This window comes from Phaethon aethereus (assembly GCF_964289735.1).
Source record: "Phaethon aethereus genome assembly, chromosome: 6".
NCBI classification, from domain to species: Eukaryota; Metazoa; Chordata; class Aves; order Phaethontiformes; family Phaethontidae; genus Phaethon; species Phaethon aethereus.
The window spans coordinates 9023577-9043273 of record NC_138580.1 but is presented as its reverse complement, the minus strand read 5'-3'; the positions used below and the strand labels follow the sequence as shown (position 1 = coordinate 9043273).

The 19697-nt window shown below is 36.5% G+C and overlaps 1 protein-coding gene across 3 annotated transcripts in view; it reads right to left on the bottom strand.

The window, feature by feature from the left end:
• Positions 1-308: 308 nt before the first annotated feature.
• The window catches only part of ACTR3 (actin related protein 3), a gene marked incomplete at both ends in the record, with an annotated part of 30894 nt that continues 11505 nt past the window's right edge, over positions 309-19697 (bottom strand). Inside the window, 11 exons of one of the 3 annotated variants that reach the window (XM_082001309.1) lie at positions 309-404; positions 812-895; positions 2800-2925; positions 3413-3505; positions 4345-4518; positions 5234-5377; positions 7488-7595; positions 8143-8238; positions 9756-9866; positions 10417-10541; positions 14800-14855. In XM_082001309.1, the coding sequence (XP_081857435.1) occupies positions 309-404; positions 812-895; positions 2800-2925; positions 3413-3505; positions 4345-4518; positions 5234-5377; positions 7488-7595; positions 8143-8238; positions 9756-9866; positions 10417-10541; positions 14800-14855 (1213 nt within the window). The remainder of the gene's footprint in view (positions 405-811; positions 896-2799; positions 2926-3412; positions 3506-4344; positions 4519-5233; positions 5378-7487; positions 7596-8142; positions 8239-9755; positions 9867-10416; positions 10542-14799; positions 14856-19697) is intronic. The other 2 variants (XM_082001310.1, XM_082001311.1) reach the window with 2 other exon arrangements.

The window sequence follows — 19697 nt, the reverse complement described above, 5'->3', positions numbered from 1 at the left end:
TCCCATCAAATCTTGGATAATTAATATACAAAATATCAGGGCACAGAAAGAACTAAAATCCACTTTTTTGTTTTGTTACGCACAGGTTCAAATAATCAATCTAAAGAAAAAACGTGATCATTTTTGCTTTCCACTACATCCGCATGTTGAGACACTTATTAAAATAATCCTGCTTAATTGTGTTTGGTCTTTTTCTTATTGTCAAGTCATGTTTGTTATCTTAATACCAGCCATCAGACAAACAAGTAATGAGACTCCTCCTCTTCCTCCTCCCCACCTCCCTATTCCTGACCCCTCCGAGGTCAGCTTTAAGACATGACTCCAAACACAGGGTTGTGACGACAGATGCTAGGACCAATCTCTTCATAATCTTTTTTGGTATGGCATACTTGGTAGAACTCAGGCTGTAAAGGGAAGGACAATAAAAATTAGTCAATGGTATATACACCTTATTTTAACAATATTAACATTTATGTAGCAAATGGAAAAATGCAAATACAGGTAACTTGGAAGTCCTGAAATTAGTATTACATCATGCATGGCTAAACACCAACGCAAACAATGTATTTTGCCACAAAAATAAAATGCACTATTTGAAAACTCACACAAAGCTGTAATTCAGCTTCCATTTGCTCTTTCAAACCTTTAAAGTCTAATGCAAAAACTTCAAAGGGGGCAGGGAGCATGTGTTTGCTACCTGAGGCCTATCGGAAATCCCCCGACTGCATTTAATATAAAGTGAAGGAGATATAAAAACTCCAAAAGCATAGCCAGAATGACTAAAACATGCTCAGTTTTATAACTAACTTACTGTGGAAGCCAGCATTGATCCTCCAAACCAAACAGCATATCTTTGCATATGGTGTGTAATGACTTGTACATCAATGGGCTTAGGCTATAAAAAGGGGGAAGGGGGGGAGGAAAAAAAGGAATACATTAAAAAGTAATTTTTCCTAGTAAAAATTAGATCTTTTTTAAAAGGAGTGTATATTCCAAGCTTACTCTTCACAAATTAGTATTTTCTTAAATGCATTCACCCCAGTTTTCTCCCAAGAGCTCCAATACAGTGTTCCTCTCCAATTATCCACATTCTATTTTCTGCTTCATTTCTTGAGGGACTGTTTACTTATGCAGTTATAAGAACAGATCCATACTACTTACCCCTTTAAAAAAAAAAAGCACTTCAGAAAGCTAATTTTTAAGCTTCATGTCATTATTTTAACAAAGCATCATGTTGCAGATTGATTGAAAGTTTACCTAGGACCAATACAGTCACAGTCATGCATTTTGAAACTATAACACTCATCCCAGTTATCCCCTTTCCCTCCATATCCACATAAACCTTCATTCCTTACTTGTCCTTATCAAAAATGGCAGCGTACATAACAGTCCCAGAAATAAGTAATTTATTTGTTCCAGTACAACCTGGTGAAATCAGAACAATTTGAAACAGTATCTAAAAATCTTTTGTAATAGGTTAGCAAAATTCAAGCCAGTGACTACCTGCAGTGCCTAGTACTCTGAATAAGGAAGAACTGCATCAGATTTCCTTACTCGCATCCTGCTCCTTTACTGAGTGGTAAAAGTGTAGTAAGGAGACCTGAGAATAAACTAGGTTACTTGAACTAGAGAACTGTATCTAACTGAAATTTCAGACGTGTCTACAAGGCATATCATGAAGCTATACTGGGGTTTTCAGGATTGTTTGAGCTCATCTAGCTAGATTACTACTGAAAAATAAATGAGGAAAATCACTTTAATCTTGCCTTAAAAGGAAAAAAACACAAAATAATCATCTCTGCTGATACCTCTTATGTATACAGAGTTAACAGAAAAAATGCAAAAGTTTGATCAGAGTTCAAAAGTAGAAAGAACATAAATTAAGGATGATGCAGTTTATTGAAAACATGAAGTCATTTCATAGGCTGATAGGATAATTTAGGTGGGAAAGGACCTCAGAATGTCTCTAGTTCAGCCTCCTGCTCAAAGCAGAGTCAGTTACGAGGTCAGAGGAAGTTAACTCAGAGTTTATCCAGCTGACTCTCAAAAACCTCCAAGGATAGAGGTTGCACAACCTCTCTGGGCAGCCTGTTCCAATGCCTGATTACCCCACGGTGAAGAAGTTTTTCCTTTTATCCAAGCTGAACCTCTTCTGTTTCAATTTATATCTGTTGTCTGTCATGCACCCACCACTCAGCACTGTCAAGGGCCTGGTCCCATTTTCTTGATAATCTTTCCACATATACCGAGGGGCTGCTATTAGGACCCCCGAAGCCACCTCTCCTCCAAACAAGCCAGTTCCCTCAGCCTTTCTTGAGTACAAGTGCTCCAGTCCTCTGACTGCCCTGGTGGCAGCTCAACACTGAGTTTGCTCCATCTCTCTTGATATCTTTTCTAAGTTCAAAGGACTGAGGACAATGATTTGCAACTAATCAACAAGCACTAAGCAACAAAGCAGATAGGGAGTGACCAACTGCTTTTACGTAATGGGCATAAATCCCACCCTTTCATTAGGCGAGTCTGATTCAGTTCCGTAACAGTGGACGGGCAGCACAAGTGCATATCTGGGGAAATAGTACTGTATCTTCCTACAGTGAAAGGATCATATGAATATTTTCCAATACCAGTCTACAATTCTCTACAATATAGAAACTTTTCAGAGATTCGTGTAAGAACTTTAAAGTGAAACTGAAGACATCTCAACAAACAAGAACATCATCGCAATATGTTTTTTTGTTATTTTCCACGTAACAAGGGAGAGAAAGATGCTTGTTAAACGCAATAGCCGCAAGAACTAACCTTCAGTCTGCCACCACTAAGTTCTTCGCTAAGTTTCAGTCTGGCATCAACAGTCCTTTTCAAGTCTCGCTGTAAACGGCGACCAAAGTCCCTGAACATGGTTGAGCCTCCAGAGAGGACAATATTCTGTTTTAAGTAACAAAAATTATTAACTGCTTCTGAAAATATAAGTCTCCAACTTTACCCAGTTCTTAAATTCTAAATATAGTTTTTAAACTTAAAGTAAAAGCATACGTGTTAATTCTAAGTTGTAGATTACCTAACACTTAAACATGACAATATGAATTCAGAAAGAGGTTGTCACATTAAAATTGGCTGTGCTTTAAAATCCATTTATATCTTACTAACACTTCTTTCACTCAAGTTCGTGTTTCCCTGATTGCTTTCTTTTAAACATCGCGTTCTAAAAAAGTGTGAGTGAACTACTAAGCCCTCTGCATATTGGACTCTTTTTCAGAAAAATGGTTAATTTGCAGCTTTGTTGTCTGTTGGGGTTTTTTTGTGGGTTTTTTGTTTTGTTTTGTTTTTTGAGACTTTCAAATACATATTTCAATATAAAGCACAATATTTCTAACAATAAGTATTAAAAAAAAAATTCACTACAGCTACTGACCTTATAGAGAGGACGTCTAACATCAATGGGACAATTCTGAATAACTTCATCTACTACTTCTGAGATTGGTTGCGTAAAGTCAGGATTAGCAAACTACAATCAAGAATAAAAACAGATGTGTCAACATGTAGGACCCCATATGGCAAAGGAAAGGGGGTAAAGAGAAAAAGGGAAGAGAAAGAACCATCCTATTATACTAGAGATGTCATAAAAACTAATAATGGAAATAGTTATGTTACATTAGCTATTTTTGCTGCCATTTATAAGAGGTCTGAAAGAATAATAAACCTAAAGTATCTATTTTGCCAGCTCTTCTCTTAGTTAGTTTTTGTTAATCATAACATGTCAAAGAATAGATGCCCTTCTCAGATGCCAAGCACCAGAGAAAAACAACGTAACATGAAAAAAGCTGCAACAGCAGAATGTAGAGAGGGATTCAGGGGAAAAGAAAAAAAGAAGGGGGGGAAGAAAAGAAAAATAAGAGGGAGGGGGAAAAAAAAAAAAAAAAGGCTTTTCTCCCATTTAATTTTTCCCCAACACTGGAAGAGAGACTGAGGGTATAAAGGCAAGAAGACAGAACATTTAGAAACTTGACTTTTTGACAGACAGGTAAGAAAACAGGTTACAGTGTGGCAAGACCTGGAAATTCTATTAAAAATTTCAAGAAGAAAATATGGGTTTAGTAATACATTTACTTGAAAAAATTTCACATATAGTGCTTTGTTTAGATTATCAGCCTGAATTTGTATAAAGATTATTAGCAATCAAGAATCAAAACCACATTGACTTACAACAATAGCTGTTACCTTTTTACAAATAAGGAGACATATAAATCGAGATAACCACTTCTTTAAAGTTTGTAAATACTATTTATATGCTAACATCTAAAATGCACGTAAAACAAAAAGTGTAGGCAATTCAAATCAACTTACCTCAGGATGGAAGAAAATCTCTGGCCCCAGGAATCTCTCATAGCCGACATCAATGGTAAATTCTTTCTTTGAGATGGCATTAATTCCAGTATACTGCTTAATCCACTTCGTACCATCTGTGTCATACTTGTTAAATTCTTTTACTAAGTCAGGGCAAACGTAACTAAAGCGTTCCTGAAAATTGAATACATATAGTTTTAAAAATCTTCTTAAGTACAGCAGAGAAGATGGTATGAACTTTAAAAAACTGTAGTAATTTAAAGGTTTAAGAATAACGAGTTTTAAATTGGCAGATACAGAATAAGCCTCAAAAATGGCCGAACTGACATTTACTATATACAGTTAGATAATGGCTCTGCTACTATAAATCATGTCTGTGCTGCACTGAAAGCAGTACACCTTGCTGAGCTAAATTACTTTTCTTCTATTCTTCCTCTAAACTTCTATGATGGTGAGAAATGAGTTCTAAAGTCTATTGAAGAATTACTATAGAAACAAGGTTTACGTGTACTTTAAGCTAAATGTCTTTCGGAATAGCTTTGTACTACAAAAAAGAACATCACAAGATTCAGAAAGAAGAGTAATTACAGCTTTTTACATTATGCATCCCACCAAGAACATTTCCTACTGAATATTACAATAATAATAATAAGGGAGGGGAGGAGAAAGGGGAGTCCACAAGTGATGAGCGAAATTCTAAGCCAAACTGAGTACAACCCAACTGTATACCTTAAGTTTAAGGTATTTCATGTTATTATATAATTTAGATATTTTTATATTATTTAGAAACAGAACACCATTACTTGGTAGGACAATGCTTTTAAGAGTTTATTATATTTTAAAAATAGATTTCAAGCTCTGATCTTAACATCTGCAATGTTCACGTTACCTTCACTGCTTTAGCCGTTTCCAAGGATTGTTCAGGAGGAATTCCTACTTCTCGCTCCCTCAGCAACTGCTGAATGAAGTATGTTATATCTCTCCCGGCAATTGGAATGTGTTTGATACAGCTGCCAATCACATATCCTTCAGCCTGTAAATAAAATTAATTGGGAGAAAAATACTGACAAGACCTCCTTTCAACAAAGCTTAGGAGGGAGAGAGAAAGACATGGAGTCTAAAATCCTATTCACTACCTGTGATTGTGTGATTGAAGCCCTCTAAGACCGGCTCATTTAATTACCAGAAATCCAATTCTTCAGTAGCCTTATTTTACTTGTTAAAGTGTTTCCTTTTGCATTGGTTCATAATTCTTACAAGGTTAGGAGGGACAGAAAGGTCACTAGTACGTAAGGCAGACAAATAGCTATACTCACTATTCCTTGGCCTTTATTTTCTCTTCAAAATGAGGTTACTCTTACCAAAAAGGTCAAGGAACCTTGTTATCATGAAATATCATTTTAGAATAAATGACGTGGCTCTGCAGTCGCAGCCACTGATGTAAGACGTTACAATCCACATGAACCAAAATTAATTTTCTGAAAGCAGGGAGAAAATGCATCATTTCAGCACATTAATTGAGACTGCTTAGAACATCAGACTGGTCCACACTCATTCATCAGTCTACTCTTCTAAGTCACACTCGTCCTGCGGGCCCTTATCAGGGCATTAAAAAAAATCTTGAACACAGCAGTGTTCAGGACTGGCCTTCAACCTCACCAGACCTGCTACATCCAAACAGATAAATCCAGATATCACTAATATTAAATGCTTGAAGTTTCCTATATACACCTTACATTCATATAAAAAGTTCTTTCTAACAGAAAATAAAGTCATAAAAAAGGTACCACTATTGTTAGCTTCATTACAGAGATAAGTGTTTAATAAAATAGATAGAGGAAGTAACAAGTGGTATACTATTGCTGCCAATTTGTTCAACGTGTTTAAAAATTCCAGAAATCAAGCAAATGTCACTCTACAAAGGAGCTCAGTGCTTCAACTGATATAAAATACCTAGTCTTATTTAAATTTAAAAAAAAAAACCCAACAAACCCACAAATCAGGAAGAGTTCAACTGTTTAAACAGCAATTTGAACTATTAGGTACAATTAAAAAAAGCTTACCCATAGAAGGTTTGAAATATCTTCAATAAGACATAGAAAACAATTGACATGCCATCTTGGATGAACAGTCTGAACAAAAGATTTAGCCACTATATTCTACCAATATTAATAAGAAATTGCTAAATCATAGCATGTTTGATCACCACCAATGCTACTATTTGGTATAATAAATAAATTTTTAAAATTGAGGTTACTGTCACACAATAAAGCTTTGTATAGATTTTAATCTTAAAAATTGCAATGGAACTTCATTTTGAAAAGATAAATGTGACTGGTGCATAGACATGCATTTAACTTCCCAAGAAAAGACTGGCAGAGACACGTATTACCAGCCACTTGAACACCATTAAATACTCCAATTATAAAATTCCAAATATGTAGCTTTGTAAAAGGAAATACATATATATAGCAAAAACAGTAATTTGACAGTTAAGAAACTGCAGCTGTAAGTGTTAATTATTTACTAAACCATCATATGATCATACTGTTTTTTGCTTTTAGCAACTTGATATATTAGAACAGATATTTTACATTAATTAACCTCAGGGTTTGGACTTTTTTTCAGCCAGGTGGGAACTTTTTTCTTTTTGTTTGTATCACTGATGCATGATAACATACTACTAAACACTGGTCAACAGATGAAGAAAAATTGAAACTACACTACATCTGCCCTCAAATCTTTTATGTTATTTCTATTTTTTATATGATTGACTGGATTAAACAAAAAAGTTTCCCAACTTTTTGGACTGGCTATTGTGAAAGTGCATATTCACCCTCACCAGCAAACAAACTGGAAATACGATAAAGCAATACAATTTCATTGATCACTTAGCATGGCCTTGGCAAATCACCTTTTAAGATAAGTCACTGAAAGACAATACGCCCTGATAAATTCAGGTGCAAAGAAGTTCTTTGAGAGTTTCTGCACTACAAAATAAACAATAACCTACATCAGATCCCTGGAAATTATCTGACATTTTTGAAGATACCTAGCTATACTTCAGTTCGTGTAGGTGTAAACTCCAGACAAGTCACAGGACAAACCGTTCTCCAGTTTCTATTGTTTTGATGTATACTTACCACAGGAATAACATGAGTGACACCATCACCACTGTCTATAACTGTGCCAGTCAGTGTTCGTTCTCCTACTTGTCTTGACGTCCAAGATGCAGCTAAGGCAAGGACAGCCTTGTAAAAGAACACACAAAAACCCAAATCTTAATAGAAGCACTGCATTGCAGATTCCACCCTGCACTACCCCCCCAACAATACCCAGACTGACACCCTCATGGTAATTTACCGCATGGAAACTGATTCAGTAATATTATATATCTGCACACAACAGCTTACAAAAAAGACTCCATAAGTGTAGTTTTTAACTCCTAATGCTTTTTTAGCCATGTTCAAACAAACATCTTCTTTGCTACTTCATATTGAGAGGGATTCAATTCTTGGCCTAATACCATTATCGTGATGTGGTGTGTTGATTTTTTATTTATGATGCAACAGATACTATAGTCTACTGCTTAGAGGCCTTCTTCAATACAGGTAACAGAGGAACAGTACCTAGCTAACAGACCACAGAACCAATGCATATCAAACATCTAGTGGTGAAACCGCTAACTAAAAGTACATAAAAGTATTTCAAACACCACTCATACAGTTTTCATAGTGAAATTAGTTTTAGCTCAAGGAGAAATACTGTAGGTCTAACTTTCAACAGCCCTGCCCTTACCTGAACAGCAATATATAGCCCTGGAACATTGAAAGACTCAAACATGATTTCAGCAGTATATTCTCTATTTTCTGGAGTATTTAATGGAGGCTCAGTCTGTGAGGGGAAAAAAAAGTTTTACTTACATTCAAATCAAACACTTGACTTAATTTTTTTTTTTTTTAAATCACCAAATCCTACATTTTGAAAGATGAATCATTCAACAATAGCATGTAAAAATAGTAATGTGAAAAGGGCGCTTTTAAAGGCAAATGGTGCAATTCAGAAGATCTAGAAACTCCTCTGACAATAACAGAATTTATGCCAACTGCATTGCAAAAACATGACAATTTGAGTGAAAACAGAAAAACAGAAGTGCAGTAAAAATGTTATAGTAATTACTGCTTAAGAATTTACATTGATGGCCGCCTTTATGTGTTGGTTAGCTCATTACAACTTCTGATTTCACCGAAAGAATCAAGGACTATCAGCCTAAAAATGTCAAAGGATGCAGTTTAGCACACTTAAAGAATGACAATTATTCTTAAAATTTCTCAGTGATTCATTAAAGAAAAAAGCTGGTTTTCTTCAGAAGACAATCACTATAATATGAGTTGGTATGATCAGCTGTAGAAATGTACTCAACTGAGAGAAGCTAGCAACATACAACACGCTACAGTAGTATGCTATAATTTTCATTAAAATACCAAACACTTAATATTAAGTGTCTCCTCTGAAAGAGCATTTTGGATAGCTATAAAATGAAAATATATAAAAAAAACAATCACTCTGCCATTGCATCAGTTCTGTAACAAGAGGGTAAAGAGAGGAGGGAGACAGACTCTTCACAAAGGTGATAGGACAAACGGCCATGGAGACAAACTGCAACGTGGGAAATCCTAAATAGATATTAGGAGGAAAAAAGGTAATGTGACGGTCGTCAAATATTGGAAGAGGGGCCCAGTGTTACAGCATCCTTGGAGATACTCAAAGATTGGTTGGACACAGCCTTGAGCAACCTAATTAGACCTGCTTTGAGAAGATTGTTACATTAGATGTTCTTTAACAAGTACGGCCAACACCCCTCAGTCCAAGCTTGCTCTATAAACGTCACACTAAAACGAACTCCCTATTCCAATGGCCTTAAATAAAATACTAAGGAATAGCAGATGCTTCAGAATAACACTGACCTTAATTTAGATCTATCTGCCCAAATATGACAATCAAGACTTCTGATTTCACAAAAAATTCACTGTCTAGACACACCATCCAGGTGGCAGCATTGTAAAAACAAAATAACTGCAATTATGTCAAGTCAAAACACATAGGTACTTTCTTGCCTCACAAATGTAATCATGACTATTGAATTCAGTGGATAAGTAATAGGAAAAAAAAAAAGGGATGAAGCAGACGCAATTTGGATGGAAACGAGAAGAAAAAAGTTTGCGGTTCAGACTGACACCTTCAGAAGATTAAAGAACATGGATGTGATAAGCCAGGTCAGGAAAGTTTTTAGGTAATTTAGGTTTACTTTAGTTTTCAAGATAAACCTATTCATATTTAAGAATTATTACATAAATCAATACATTCTTACTAGTCAAACAGTTTCAAAAGTAGGACATAATTGTACCTACCAAAAGAAAATAATGATCCTCGGGTTCTGCCCTTAGATACTTAAAGATTACTTGCTCCATAAACCTCTCCATCAAGTCCCAGTCTTCAACTATACCATGGCGGATGGGCCACTGTTGCACACGAATATTGAAGCATAGTTGAAAACAAAATAAAAAAGAGGAGGAAAAAAAGTCAATGTTTTCAACAGCAGTAAAAGCATATGGTCTACTTATGCAAGACACCCTGCATTAGCTTTTCCCCATCTCAAATCTGACACCTATTTGAAATGCCCATTTCAACCCTGAATAGCAGAGACAATACATTGTACTTTTCTCAGCACAACAGAATGGTGGCAACTAGGATAAACCAAAGGTTCCCCTAGCCCAGTAGTTACTGATAAAAAGTGCCAAGGAACACAAAAGAATGGGATATTTCTGCCTAACGCTCTCCCTGCCTCCCTTCACTTCAGAAGAAATATATATTCAGATACTTTTTTTGCAAATTCCCACAGGCTACTGGAGGTCAACAAAACTAATACCAAACCTTGTCTTCCATTAAAACAGAGTTAATAAGAAAATAAGATTAAAGTTTAAAAGGATTCTTAATAAGCTGTTTACTGTATATATAGCTGATGATTTCTAAAGAGTATTGGAAAATTGTTTTAAACATTTCTCTTAATACCTTGGTTGCATAAGTTGGTTTTTCTATTGCTTCATCCCCGATAAAGAAGTCTAAATCATCAACACCTTTCAAAACCCTCCTTTGTGCTTGATCGACCACTTTTGCTGATTCTTTAATAGCAATACCTTTAACAGAGAACATAAACAATACTGCAGTTTATATATGCTGCACAAAGAAAAAAACAAACCAACACAACATTCAAAAATAGGAACACAGTGTTATTGTATCCTTCCTTTGTTTCAGGCATAAGCACAGAAAAGCTAAAAAAACACAGGTAATTTGCATTCCAATCATAGGTAAACATAATTAGGATTTATAAAGTAACACAATACAGACATAAATACAGATTTAATTGTTAAGACACTCAACATGCAATCAGGGAAATAAAATATAAAAAGAATCACTAAGGGTATCCCTATAGATCTCATTTTATTCAACAAGTGTTGCTAGTTTTCTGCACACTCTGCTAATAATAATTTTTAAAAAAGAACGCAGTCATAGAAGTTTTATAAAGAGCAAGAAAGAAAACATGATGCCATTATATAAGTGGATGCTTTACTTAACTTGCACCAATTTGATTTCTGGGCATATTATGAAAGTGAGATATGCCACACAAAAGGGACTGAATAGCAACTAAATAAGCAAAAAATATGAACAAAAGGCAGCAAGAAGGAAGAAGTAGGAGAAAATGTAAGGCACACAGAAAAAGAAAATGGACAGAAATAAAAGGAGTATTCTTAAAAGCACAGAAAATTGTATGGCCACATGATGCACCTTTAGATGCTTTAAAACAGATTTTCACAAAGTCTGTGTTTAATTTCTTCCTTTAAATCCTACTCCTATCTTATCGTTAAGAACAGGATGGAGAATTTCATTTAAGAAAGACTATAAATCTCTCCTTCACTTCAAGGAATAACTGGCAAAAGTTAAGAGCTTTTATCTTGATAATTTATTCCTTCCACAATAATTACTCATCATAAATAAAGAAAAAAAGTTTTTATCAGAGAAATGCTGGCTAAGGATAAACACAGGATCCTGAAAAGATGGATCAGTGATTAGATAGCACCGGAGCACAGATGTTCCCTTCCCTCATCTTTCGCATCAGCCCCCAGGGCTACAGTGCCACCAATACCTGACTGTTTCCAAGTCCTAATAATTGCCTTTAAACACAATCCTTTACACAAATGCGGAAATTCATATATATAAAAGAAGCATTAATATCAGCCTCAAATATTCAAAGTTCGTGATCAACAGCTCTTTCAATTCTCACCTTCAGTAAGAAGTTCTGCTTGCTCACAACTAAGACAAAAAAAAGTTAAAACAGCTGAAAACAGCTGCTGCAGGCTCAAGCCCTCCAGACGCAGGACGGCACAGCTACAGGATTTGGAAACCAACAGCACGCTAGGGTAAAGCGCTGTCAGTTCACTGGTGCTCCCCATCCTTCTCCCTTCTCTTCCCATAAAGGCCAACAAAAGCAGAGCTGTGCAGCCAAAATTAAACGTTGTGAAAGATTCAACAGGATAAAACAGAAGACATTATTTTGAGCTCTTCAGGAAGAAAACTGAATCATACTGTAACTTCTGTAGCAGCTTACGGGAGAGCAGAGAGGAAGCAAAAGGCTGGAGGAAGCTGAAAAGCATGGCGGGGGGGTAGATAGGAAGTAGAAGCTAAAATTGTGGGGAAGGAGATGTCGCAAGGCCAGCGCTTGCTGCGAGTGGAAAGGATCTTGCTGAATGTTTTTCAGGTCATCATTACAGAGCTCACACATCTTGGGAAGTTCTTCTGTCCACATGTGTGTTATCTTGAAGAAGTTTCAAGTAAAATACCATCGCTTGCCACAGGGTTATAGAAACTTTCATGTCAAAGTGGTTTCACCCTGTTTACAAGCCTAAAACAAGATGGGAGCTCTCGGTATTTTGCTGACACTGAGGGTAGCTTATTTAGTCCTGGTTTTGCAAGTCAGAAATAAGAAGGAAACAACCTGAATCAAGCAGCATATCCTGAAAATACAAACAGGAAAATAAATCTTGCTGAAACCAGAGCTAGGCTACCGTAGTGCCTGCAGATGGGCAGCATTCCAGCAGTATCTCAGAACATTTGCCTTTGGTTCGCTTGGCATAATAATGAAGAGCTTTTAGGAAAAAAAAACAAAAGAGGACATACTTACATCAAATAAATTTTTGCGCTTAACCACTGCTCAAGCCATTTGTTTTCTTTTAAAGGTAAAGAAAAGGCCATCTAACATGTAAACTATCATAGATAAACTGAAATAGATGACAAATCAAGAGAACTACTGGGTAACGGAAAGAAGTTGATTCCTATTTCAACATACAGCAGGAAAAAAAGGATTAAAGTGAATAAATATCATGCAAAATTAATGAGCTGCCAAGATCTAAGAAGCAGCCAGGGAAGAAAGCAGTGAACCCAAGTCTCTTCAAAAAATCAGCCCAATATATTCTCATTTACTCCACTCTTCAAGGAAGCATTTGTCACCTCTACGGAAGCATGTTCAGAATTAAAATCAAAAACACAACATAGGAGAGGAGTGGGAGATAAAAATTTGTTAAGAGCAGGAGTGAATAAGATAAGCAGCGAGTGAACAAAGCAGAAGGAATGCTGCTCAAACCTGTTTAACAACAAACATTTTTTAGAGAATCGAACTGATAACATGCAACCACCATTGTTGGAAGTCAAAGGAGAAACTAGACCATTTTTCCTCTGTGGATAATATTAAAGAAATTAAAGACACCAAAGTGCTTTGAAAAGATCCACAGGTTTTTGTAACATTTTACTTTGAAATCAAGTACTGCTATACTCTATTTTCATTTCTCTAATGTGGATTACACCAGTGCTATTTTACTTAATTTGAGACAGAGGATTAACGCAAACTCATAAGTTAGTGCAATCATCTAACTTGGATTACAGTAAAAATGAGAAAAATGCGTTTTTTATTAAGAGAATTACAGTCAAGGACCATTTCAGCTGTAAGAGCATCTAGACTAGAGCACTTTTTTTTTTAGATACACCACACTACATCAAAAAGCTGCCCAAAATATCTCATTCCCCCGCCCCACTTTCTCCTCTACTTTAATAGCATCCCTGTTGTATAAATTTCTCTGCTTAATGATCTGACAGGTCATTTCATTCCCAGAATTTGTTTAAAGCGTCATGATATTTCTTCTTTTTTGGAAGAAGAAAGTGATTTTAAAATTAAATAAACCAAAATTGAAGATGCAGAAAAAGTATATAAACTCTTATTTATCTGAAATTAAATAAAATAACCATTTACCCATTTTTAAAGTCTGCTATGATGTTTAAAGAGCAACATAAGGTTTTTCAATGTTTCATTAAGTTTTTTTAAACCAAAATGTTAAAACTAGTTTTTGTGTGAAAAACAAAACTGTAGAGTATATTATATGTGCTACTGAAGTAAACTAAACGAAATTCAACTGGAAAACGAAATGAATGAAGAACTACATATGGAAGAGATTGAAAGGATTCTCTCACTTGCATGAAAAAAGGAGAATGCATTAAGCAAATTAACCTTAGCTTTCCATGAAAATTCCTTTTCTGAAGCATGTTTTCTAGAAAAATTAACATAGAGCCTGCACTACCAAGTTCTATCTTACAGCGACTATGCTTCAGTATTATTAGTTCTAGCCCTTTTCCTGTTGCATTTACAAGGAAAACTGGGTGTACTAATTATTCCTTTTTACCAGGATGTAATACGTGATTACTTTGGCACAGATGAACAATGACAAAATGCCAAGTGGTATAGGAGGTCAAAAGGTGAAGCATTTCTAAAGGAAGCTGATTGACTTCCACTCTCTAGAGTAGAGCTGTATCACTTCAAGTGGGAGAAACAGTTCAGAAGACAAGGAGTGAATAAGAAATTTTACATGTAAAAAAAGTGAAATGTTTTCCTGTTCTATTTAGAAAACACAGTAAATTAAGTAACATAGCTGTAATACTGAAAAATAAATACTGAAAAATACCTGGGAAGTATAACATTTTAAACCCTGAAGATATTAAAACATACAATTTAAAATTTTTTTTGCAGTTACAGTCAACTGAACTTTAACCTGTGCAGTCTCTAAGGGAAGAACCTTCTAAAAAGCAAATATAGCCACACTACTGTATTTCCATATAGTTTCAATTCCCAATATATTAACCTCAAATATTACTATACAATTTTAATTAATGTATCTTTCTAAACTGAGCATCCATAGCAAAACAGAACAGCGCCATACTATCACTCTGTGTCATCACTAAGAGGTCTTTTCAAGTTGCTCATTTTTAACTTTTTTTTTTTTTTTTACATAGCATGTTACAAAAAACTCTAAGTGTAACTTCAGCATTCATACGCAAGTAACAAATACTTACATGAAGGAATAATGAACTGGGGTTCAGTATTACCGGCATATCCAAGCTTTGTATACCTATTGAGGAAAAAAAGGTTGGGTTATAATATTTAATACCACAAATACCAAAGGTATCTCCTGTTTTTTAATGAACATACTACTCTTCCCATATCAAAAGAGACTCACTGAATTTCCTTTAAAAAACAAAACAAGACAAAACCAAACAAAGAAGTTCTTTTAAAAAGGGTAAAAGAATGCTCCCTACCACAAATCAAGCATCATTGCCAACTTCTACTCTAGTAAAATTTTACTACAGAACATAAAGTATGTAATTCAATTTATCAATGCTTAGGAGTACAATTTAGAGTCAGAGTAGTTCTTCCCTGCTCAGCAGTTAGCATTTCTATAGAAATATTTTCAAATAATAAGTGTTAGTGATAGAAGCGTTTTTATGACTGCTAACTACAAAAATCCTCTCACCCATGGACTGCCGGCTGGGCATGTCGCAGGGCTGGCCATCATTGTTTCACAAGCGTTTCCCAAGATGTACTATCATAGGTAGCAAGTACTGACAGCTGATAATGACAGTGGTAGCAAAAGAAATTCCATTTAATAAATGGAAAACAGTCTTGAAAATGTGTTTGATAAGAGTAAAGAAAGCAAGAGGAAAAGAACTAGACACCATCACCCACCCAATTTCCAGAATGTGCTATAAATATACACATAGCTTTCATTGTCATGATGTACGAAAAATGAAGACATTAGCAATGTATTCATGAAAAATAACTACAAAACTCACAGTACCTAAACTTTCCAGCTGCTAAAAATGTTGTTACAAAAGAGTTAACAGCATCGGCAAATCCTAAAATGTGCAGACCAAAATGCACACTACATTCAAGAGTTCCAGCCTACACACAAGTTTAACAGACATGACAAAGTTCTCATTTTCTTTATACAGGCAGACAGCTGTACTAACTAAATCAGCACCATCGGCAAAAGCATGAAACACTGTAGTAGTACCTCTAAAATTTTCAGCACTCAGACATAAACCTGGAAGATCTCAGGTGGTATAAGGCAGCACTGACTTTAACAATCCATAAATTCATGTCAATAACACAGCAAAGCACCTGGCAACAAATACAGCACGAGGTTGTTTTTTACAGGCTAGAAGAGGAGTGCTGCTGCAGTAGATTTTGCTGTGATGCTCCTGATGCAGCCGTTCACAATTTGCTCACGTGCCCACTAACGCCAACACAATTTCTATCGCTGACATTAATTGCGCACATTAGTGCCGGGCCGGGAGAAACAGTATCCTCAAAAGGAAGGTATCTTTCTCTAAATAACAGAGTGGCTAGCACAGGACCTCACCTAACACCAAAAATGTTTTGCAAAAGAAGGGTTTTACAGCTTTAAAAATACATCTTGTTTCTAACACACTGTAACATTGGGAGTAACCATGCAAAAAAACTTAACTTCATATTGATATATGTAGTAGTATTTACTGAAAAAGAAAATGTCACTGGCAATATACCTAACGGAAAATAAAAAAAAGAAACTAAACACCTGAAAGAAATTTACACCTCATGAAGAGATCAGCATTATGCACTGTACATGACTGCACTCAGGACATCGAACTCAGATTTTGCAGACTCAGGTTATAAACCAGAACATTTTTTAATTTTCTTCTTAGATATCAAGTTCCTAAAAGAAATCAAGAATTTCACAAGGTGATGCTTCTATAACCTGTCATGCAGAATGAAACTGTTCACTCTATCTATAATGTTTTAAGAGGCTTTTGGTTCCACAAGAAAATTAATAAGAAAACCAGCAAATATTGACCTACTCCCTCTACCTTCCCCTGCAAATCAGGAACTGTGGCTAAATCTACAGCGGAACTTTGGAGCCCGAAGGCTACATAAACCTACAACTAGATCAGAAGTGCTTTAACAAGCAAGAAAGTTAAAACAGTTTGATTATTAAACTCAGTATTTCAAAGAGAACAAAAGCTAAACTGTTGCAGGTAACAGGCTGCTTAGCTGCTTGTGGTGTGGGAGACTGCCCGGCATACACACACAGCCAGCAGACTGAAAGAAAAACAGTCAAATGAAAGATGCATTTTACATAAAAAGACCGTATTCAAGACATAAAATCAGCATATCTAAAAATACTATGGCCAACTCAGCAAGAAGCCTCCTGACTCATGAGGGGAAAAAAAAGTCCCACTTTTAAGCTTCCAAAAAGGAAAAGAAAAAAAAAAGGAAAAAACCACATATGGCTTCTGGCCTCTGAATACTAAAGCAGTACAGCTGCACGTCTCCAGTGTCGTCTTCAAGGCAAAGCTTCGCATCTCTAGTGTACCAAGACTTCTCGCCACACTCTCGCTTCTGCATCAGGAATGCCGCTGCCGCCACTCGCCCATCAGTCAGGGAACGGACCCGCCGTTACCTCCTGCGCCTCAGGCCTGCCCCTCCAGCTCCACGCCAGCAGGCACAGCCAGCCTCTCTGCGGTGCTCATACTGGTGCTATGGGGCTCTGGACAGTAGCTAGGGCTGCCAGGGACTATGATAATACACATAATGAAAATCAAGCTTACTGCTTATAACTACACATATATATAGATACTGTTGAGTTAAAATGGAGTTTAAAAATGTGATAGGCGACACAAAAAAGGCAAGGTAAAAAAATGAATAAAAGTTGATAAAAAATTTTCAGTTCTCCAAATGCAATCTAATAATGTTTTAATTAAGTTTTTCAAAGATGAGGCTTTATTCAGACTGATCAGATCTACTCCACCACTGTCACTTGAAGTAATTATTTAAATCACGTGAAAAAAAGATACCATGGGCAAGCTAGATTTCACAAGTATACAGTTTCCATCGACAGTTCACGCTGGGCAAAGCGTGTCTGACTAATGTATGATTCACAGGGGAATGAGGCACACCCTGTCTTCTTCAAAGCAGCAACCACTGCCACTATAAGAAAAAAAAAAATCCTGATATTAAAGATATCATAAAGCAGTACCAATACTGGATCATAATTTTCCAGCAAATCACAGCTTGTCTTGCTTGCTACATTGCACTGAAGAGTGGCAGGAGGGACTTCCATGGAGACAGGCAGGCACACGTCATTTAATGAGACATGAACTCAGCTTTCCCACACTGAATTTGGGGCACTCAGCAGTAAGAGAGCAAGGCACTGTACAGAAGTATAAGCAGATTTCTACTTAAATCTGTAACACAGAACCGATTTACAAAATCCCAAAGCTGAAAACTTAAATTCAACCTTGATCATTCAGATGTTTTCCTTTATTTCTCCAAGTTCAGCAACCTGAAGTGTTTCTGTAGGCCTTCAGATTACTTTAGAAGATAAGCGACAAAGTATCCAAAAGCAGTCCACAGAGTCTCAATACATATATGCGTGTAGGTATACAAAGAACACCTCCCTCCCCCCCCCATCGATATACATATATAGTGCTGATCTCCCCCAGTGGCTTCTTTGCCTTTTGGAGAAGGCATTGCATGGGGGTCTCACACACCATCCTTTGGCCTATGCAACTGTAATGATATGACGAACAAAATACGATTTTTTTTGAAGGGACAGTCATACCACAAATGGGGTGGGGGTAGCGACTAATCAAGGCTCCTTCTAAGTTAACTCTACTAATCCACATCTCAGCTATCAGTGACGAAGTATGTCTAGAGCCACATCCACCTCAAACTCATATCCTGAAGTTGCGAAGTAGCTCTGTACAGATCTGCCCGAGAGATCCCTGGAAGGACAGCCAAAAGGCTCTCCACAATGTTCTCAGCTGCACTAACGGGATTTCTTATACGTGCTCTCTCACCTAGACGTTTCTGAGGCTACAACATGAAAGTAATGTCACTTGAAGGTTACTTACACGTTAGTCATGCAGATAATTTTAAAGCCAAAAGGAAACAGCACTTAGGGTAAGAACTTGTAATGAGAATGTCATTAACAGAACCTCTGTCTGCAAACCACAAACCATGACCACGCACCTTTCCTCCACTTCTTTCCTGTCCGCAACAAATGTCGTTCTGTATACATTGTCCCGAGTTATACACCCTAGTTTTAGCACAACCACAATTTTAACAAAAGGATGAGGAATACAAGGACAACTGTTTCACAGGCAATGCATTTGTTTAGCTGCTTTGAGAAATACAACAGAAATGGGGTGGCCCAACACAAGTAGTATCCTTGTCATTTTGCTGACAGCTCCATGCAAAGACGCAAGTTAGCCAAGCACTAGCAGAGAACAGCACTAGAGGACAAACACCACCTGATCTTCAACTTCTGTAGAGCAAATCTGGGTTACAGCTTACCCCTCAGACACTCCTAATGACCTGGACTAAAAGCAATTTCATGCATAGGACACTTTTTTTAAAATGCACACACAAACAGGAATGAGATACACCTCCAATGCTGGCCCCACGGGAAAGATGCAATGCAATTTTAAAAAAAAAATACCAGAAAGAACCATTTTTCTGTGAGGAGGGAGGAATAACAGGAGTGGGAGTAATGAACCTGAAACTCTCTGGAAGGAAAGTCAGGACTACACTGAAATAAAAATGGTCCCTTTCTGGTTTACCTTCAAGGTGCATGAAGTTAGAAAAACAAATATATATGGAAGGATTTTTTTTTTTTCATCAAATTGCTGTCTCTACATGATGGTTCTGAATTACTGTCCACCACATGAGCCACAGCAATCCTCTCTGCAAGCTCTAACTCAAAATGCAGCACATTCATTGCCTTGTATCTTACCTTGCAGATGCAATGGGCTTCCCAAGTACAGCAACCTGTACAGCATACATGTTAGCTTGTAAGTCCTAAAATTCTGCTCTGGTGTACACCACAGCCTATGCACCAAGCCCAGCAAGGTTTCTCTAACTGAACTGAATCTGA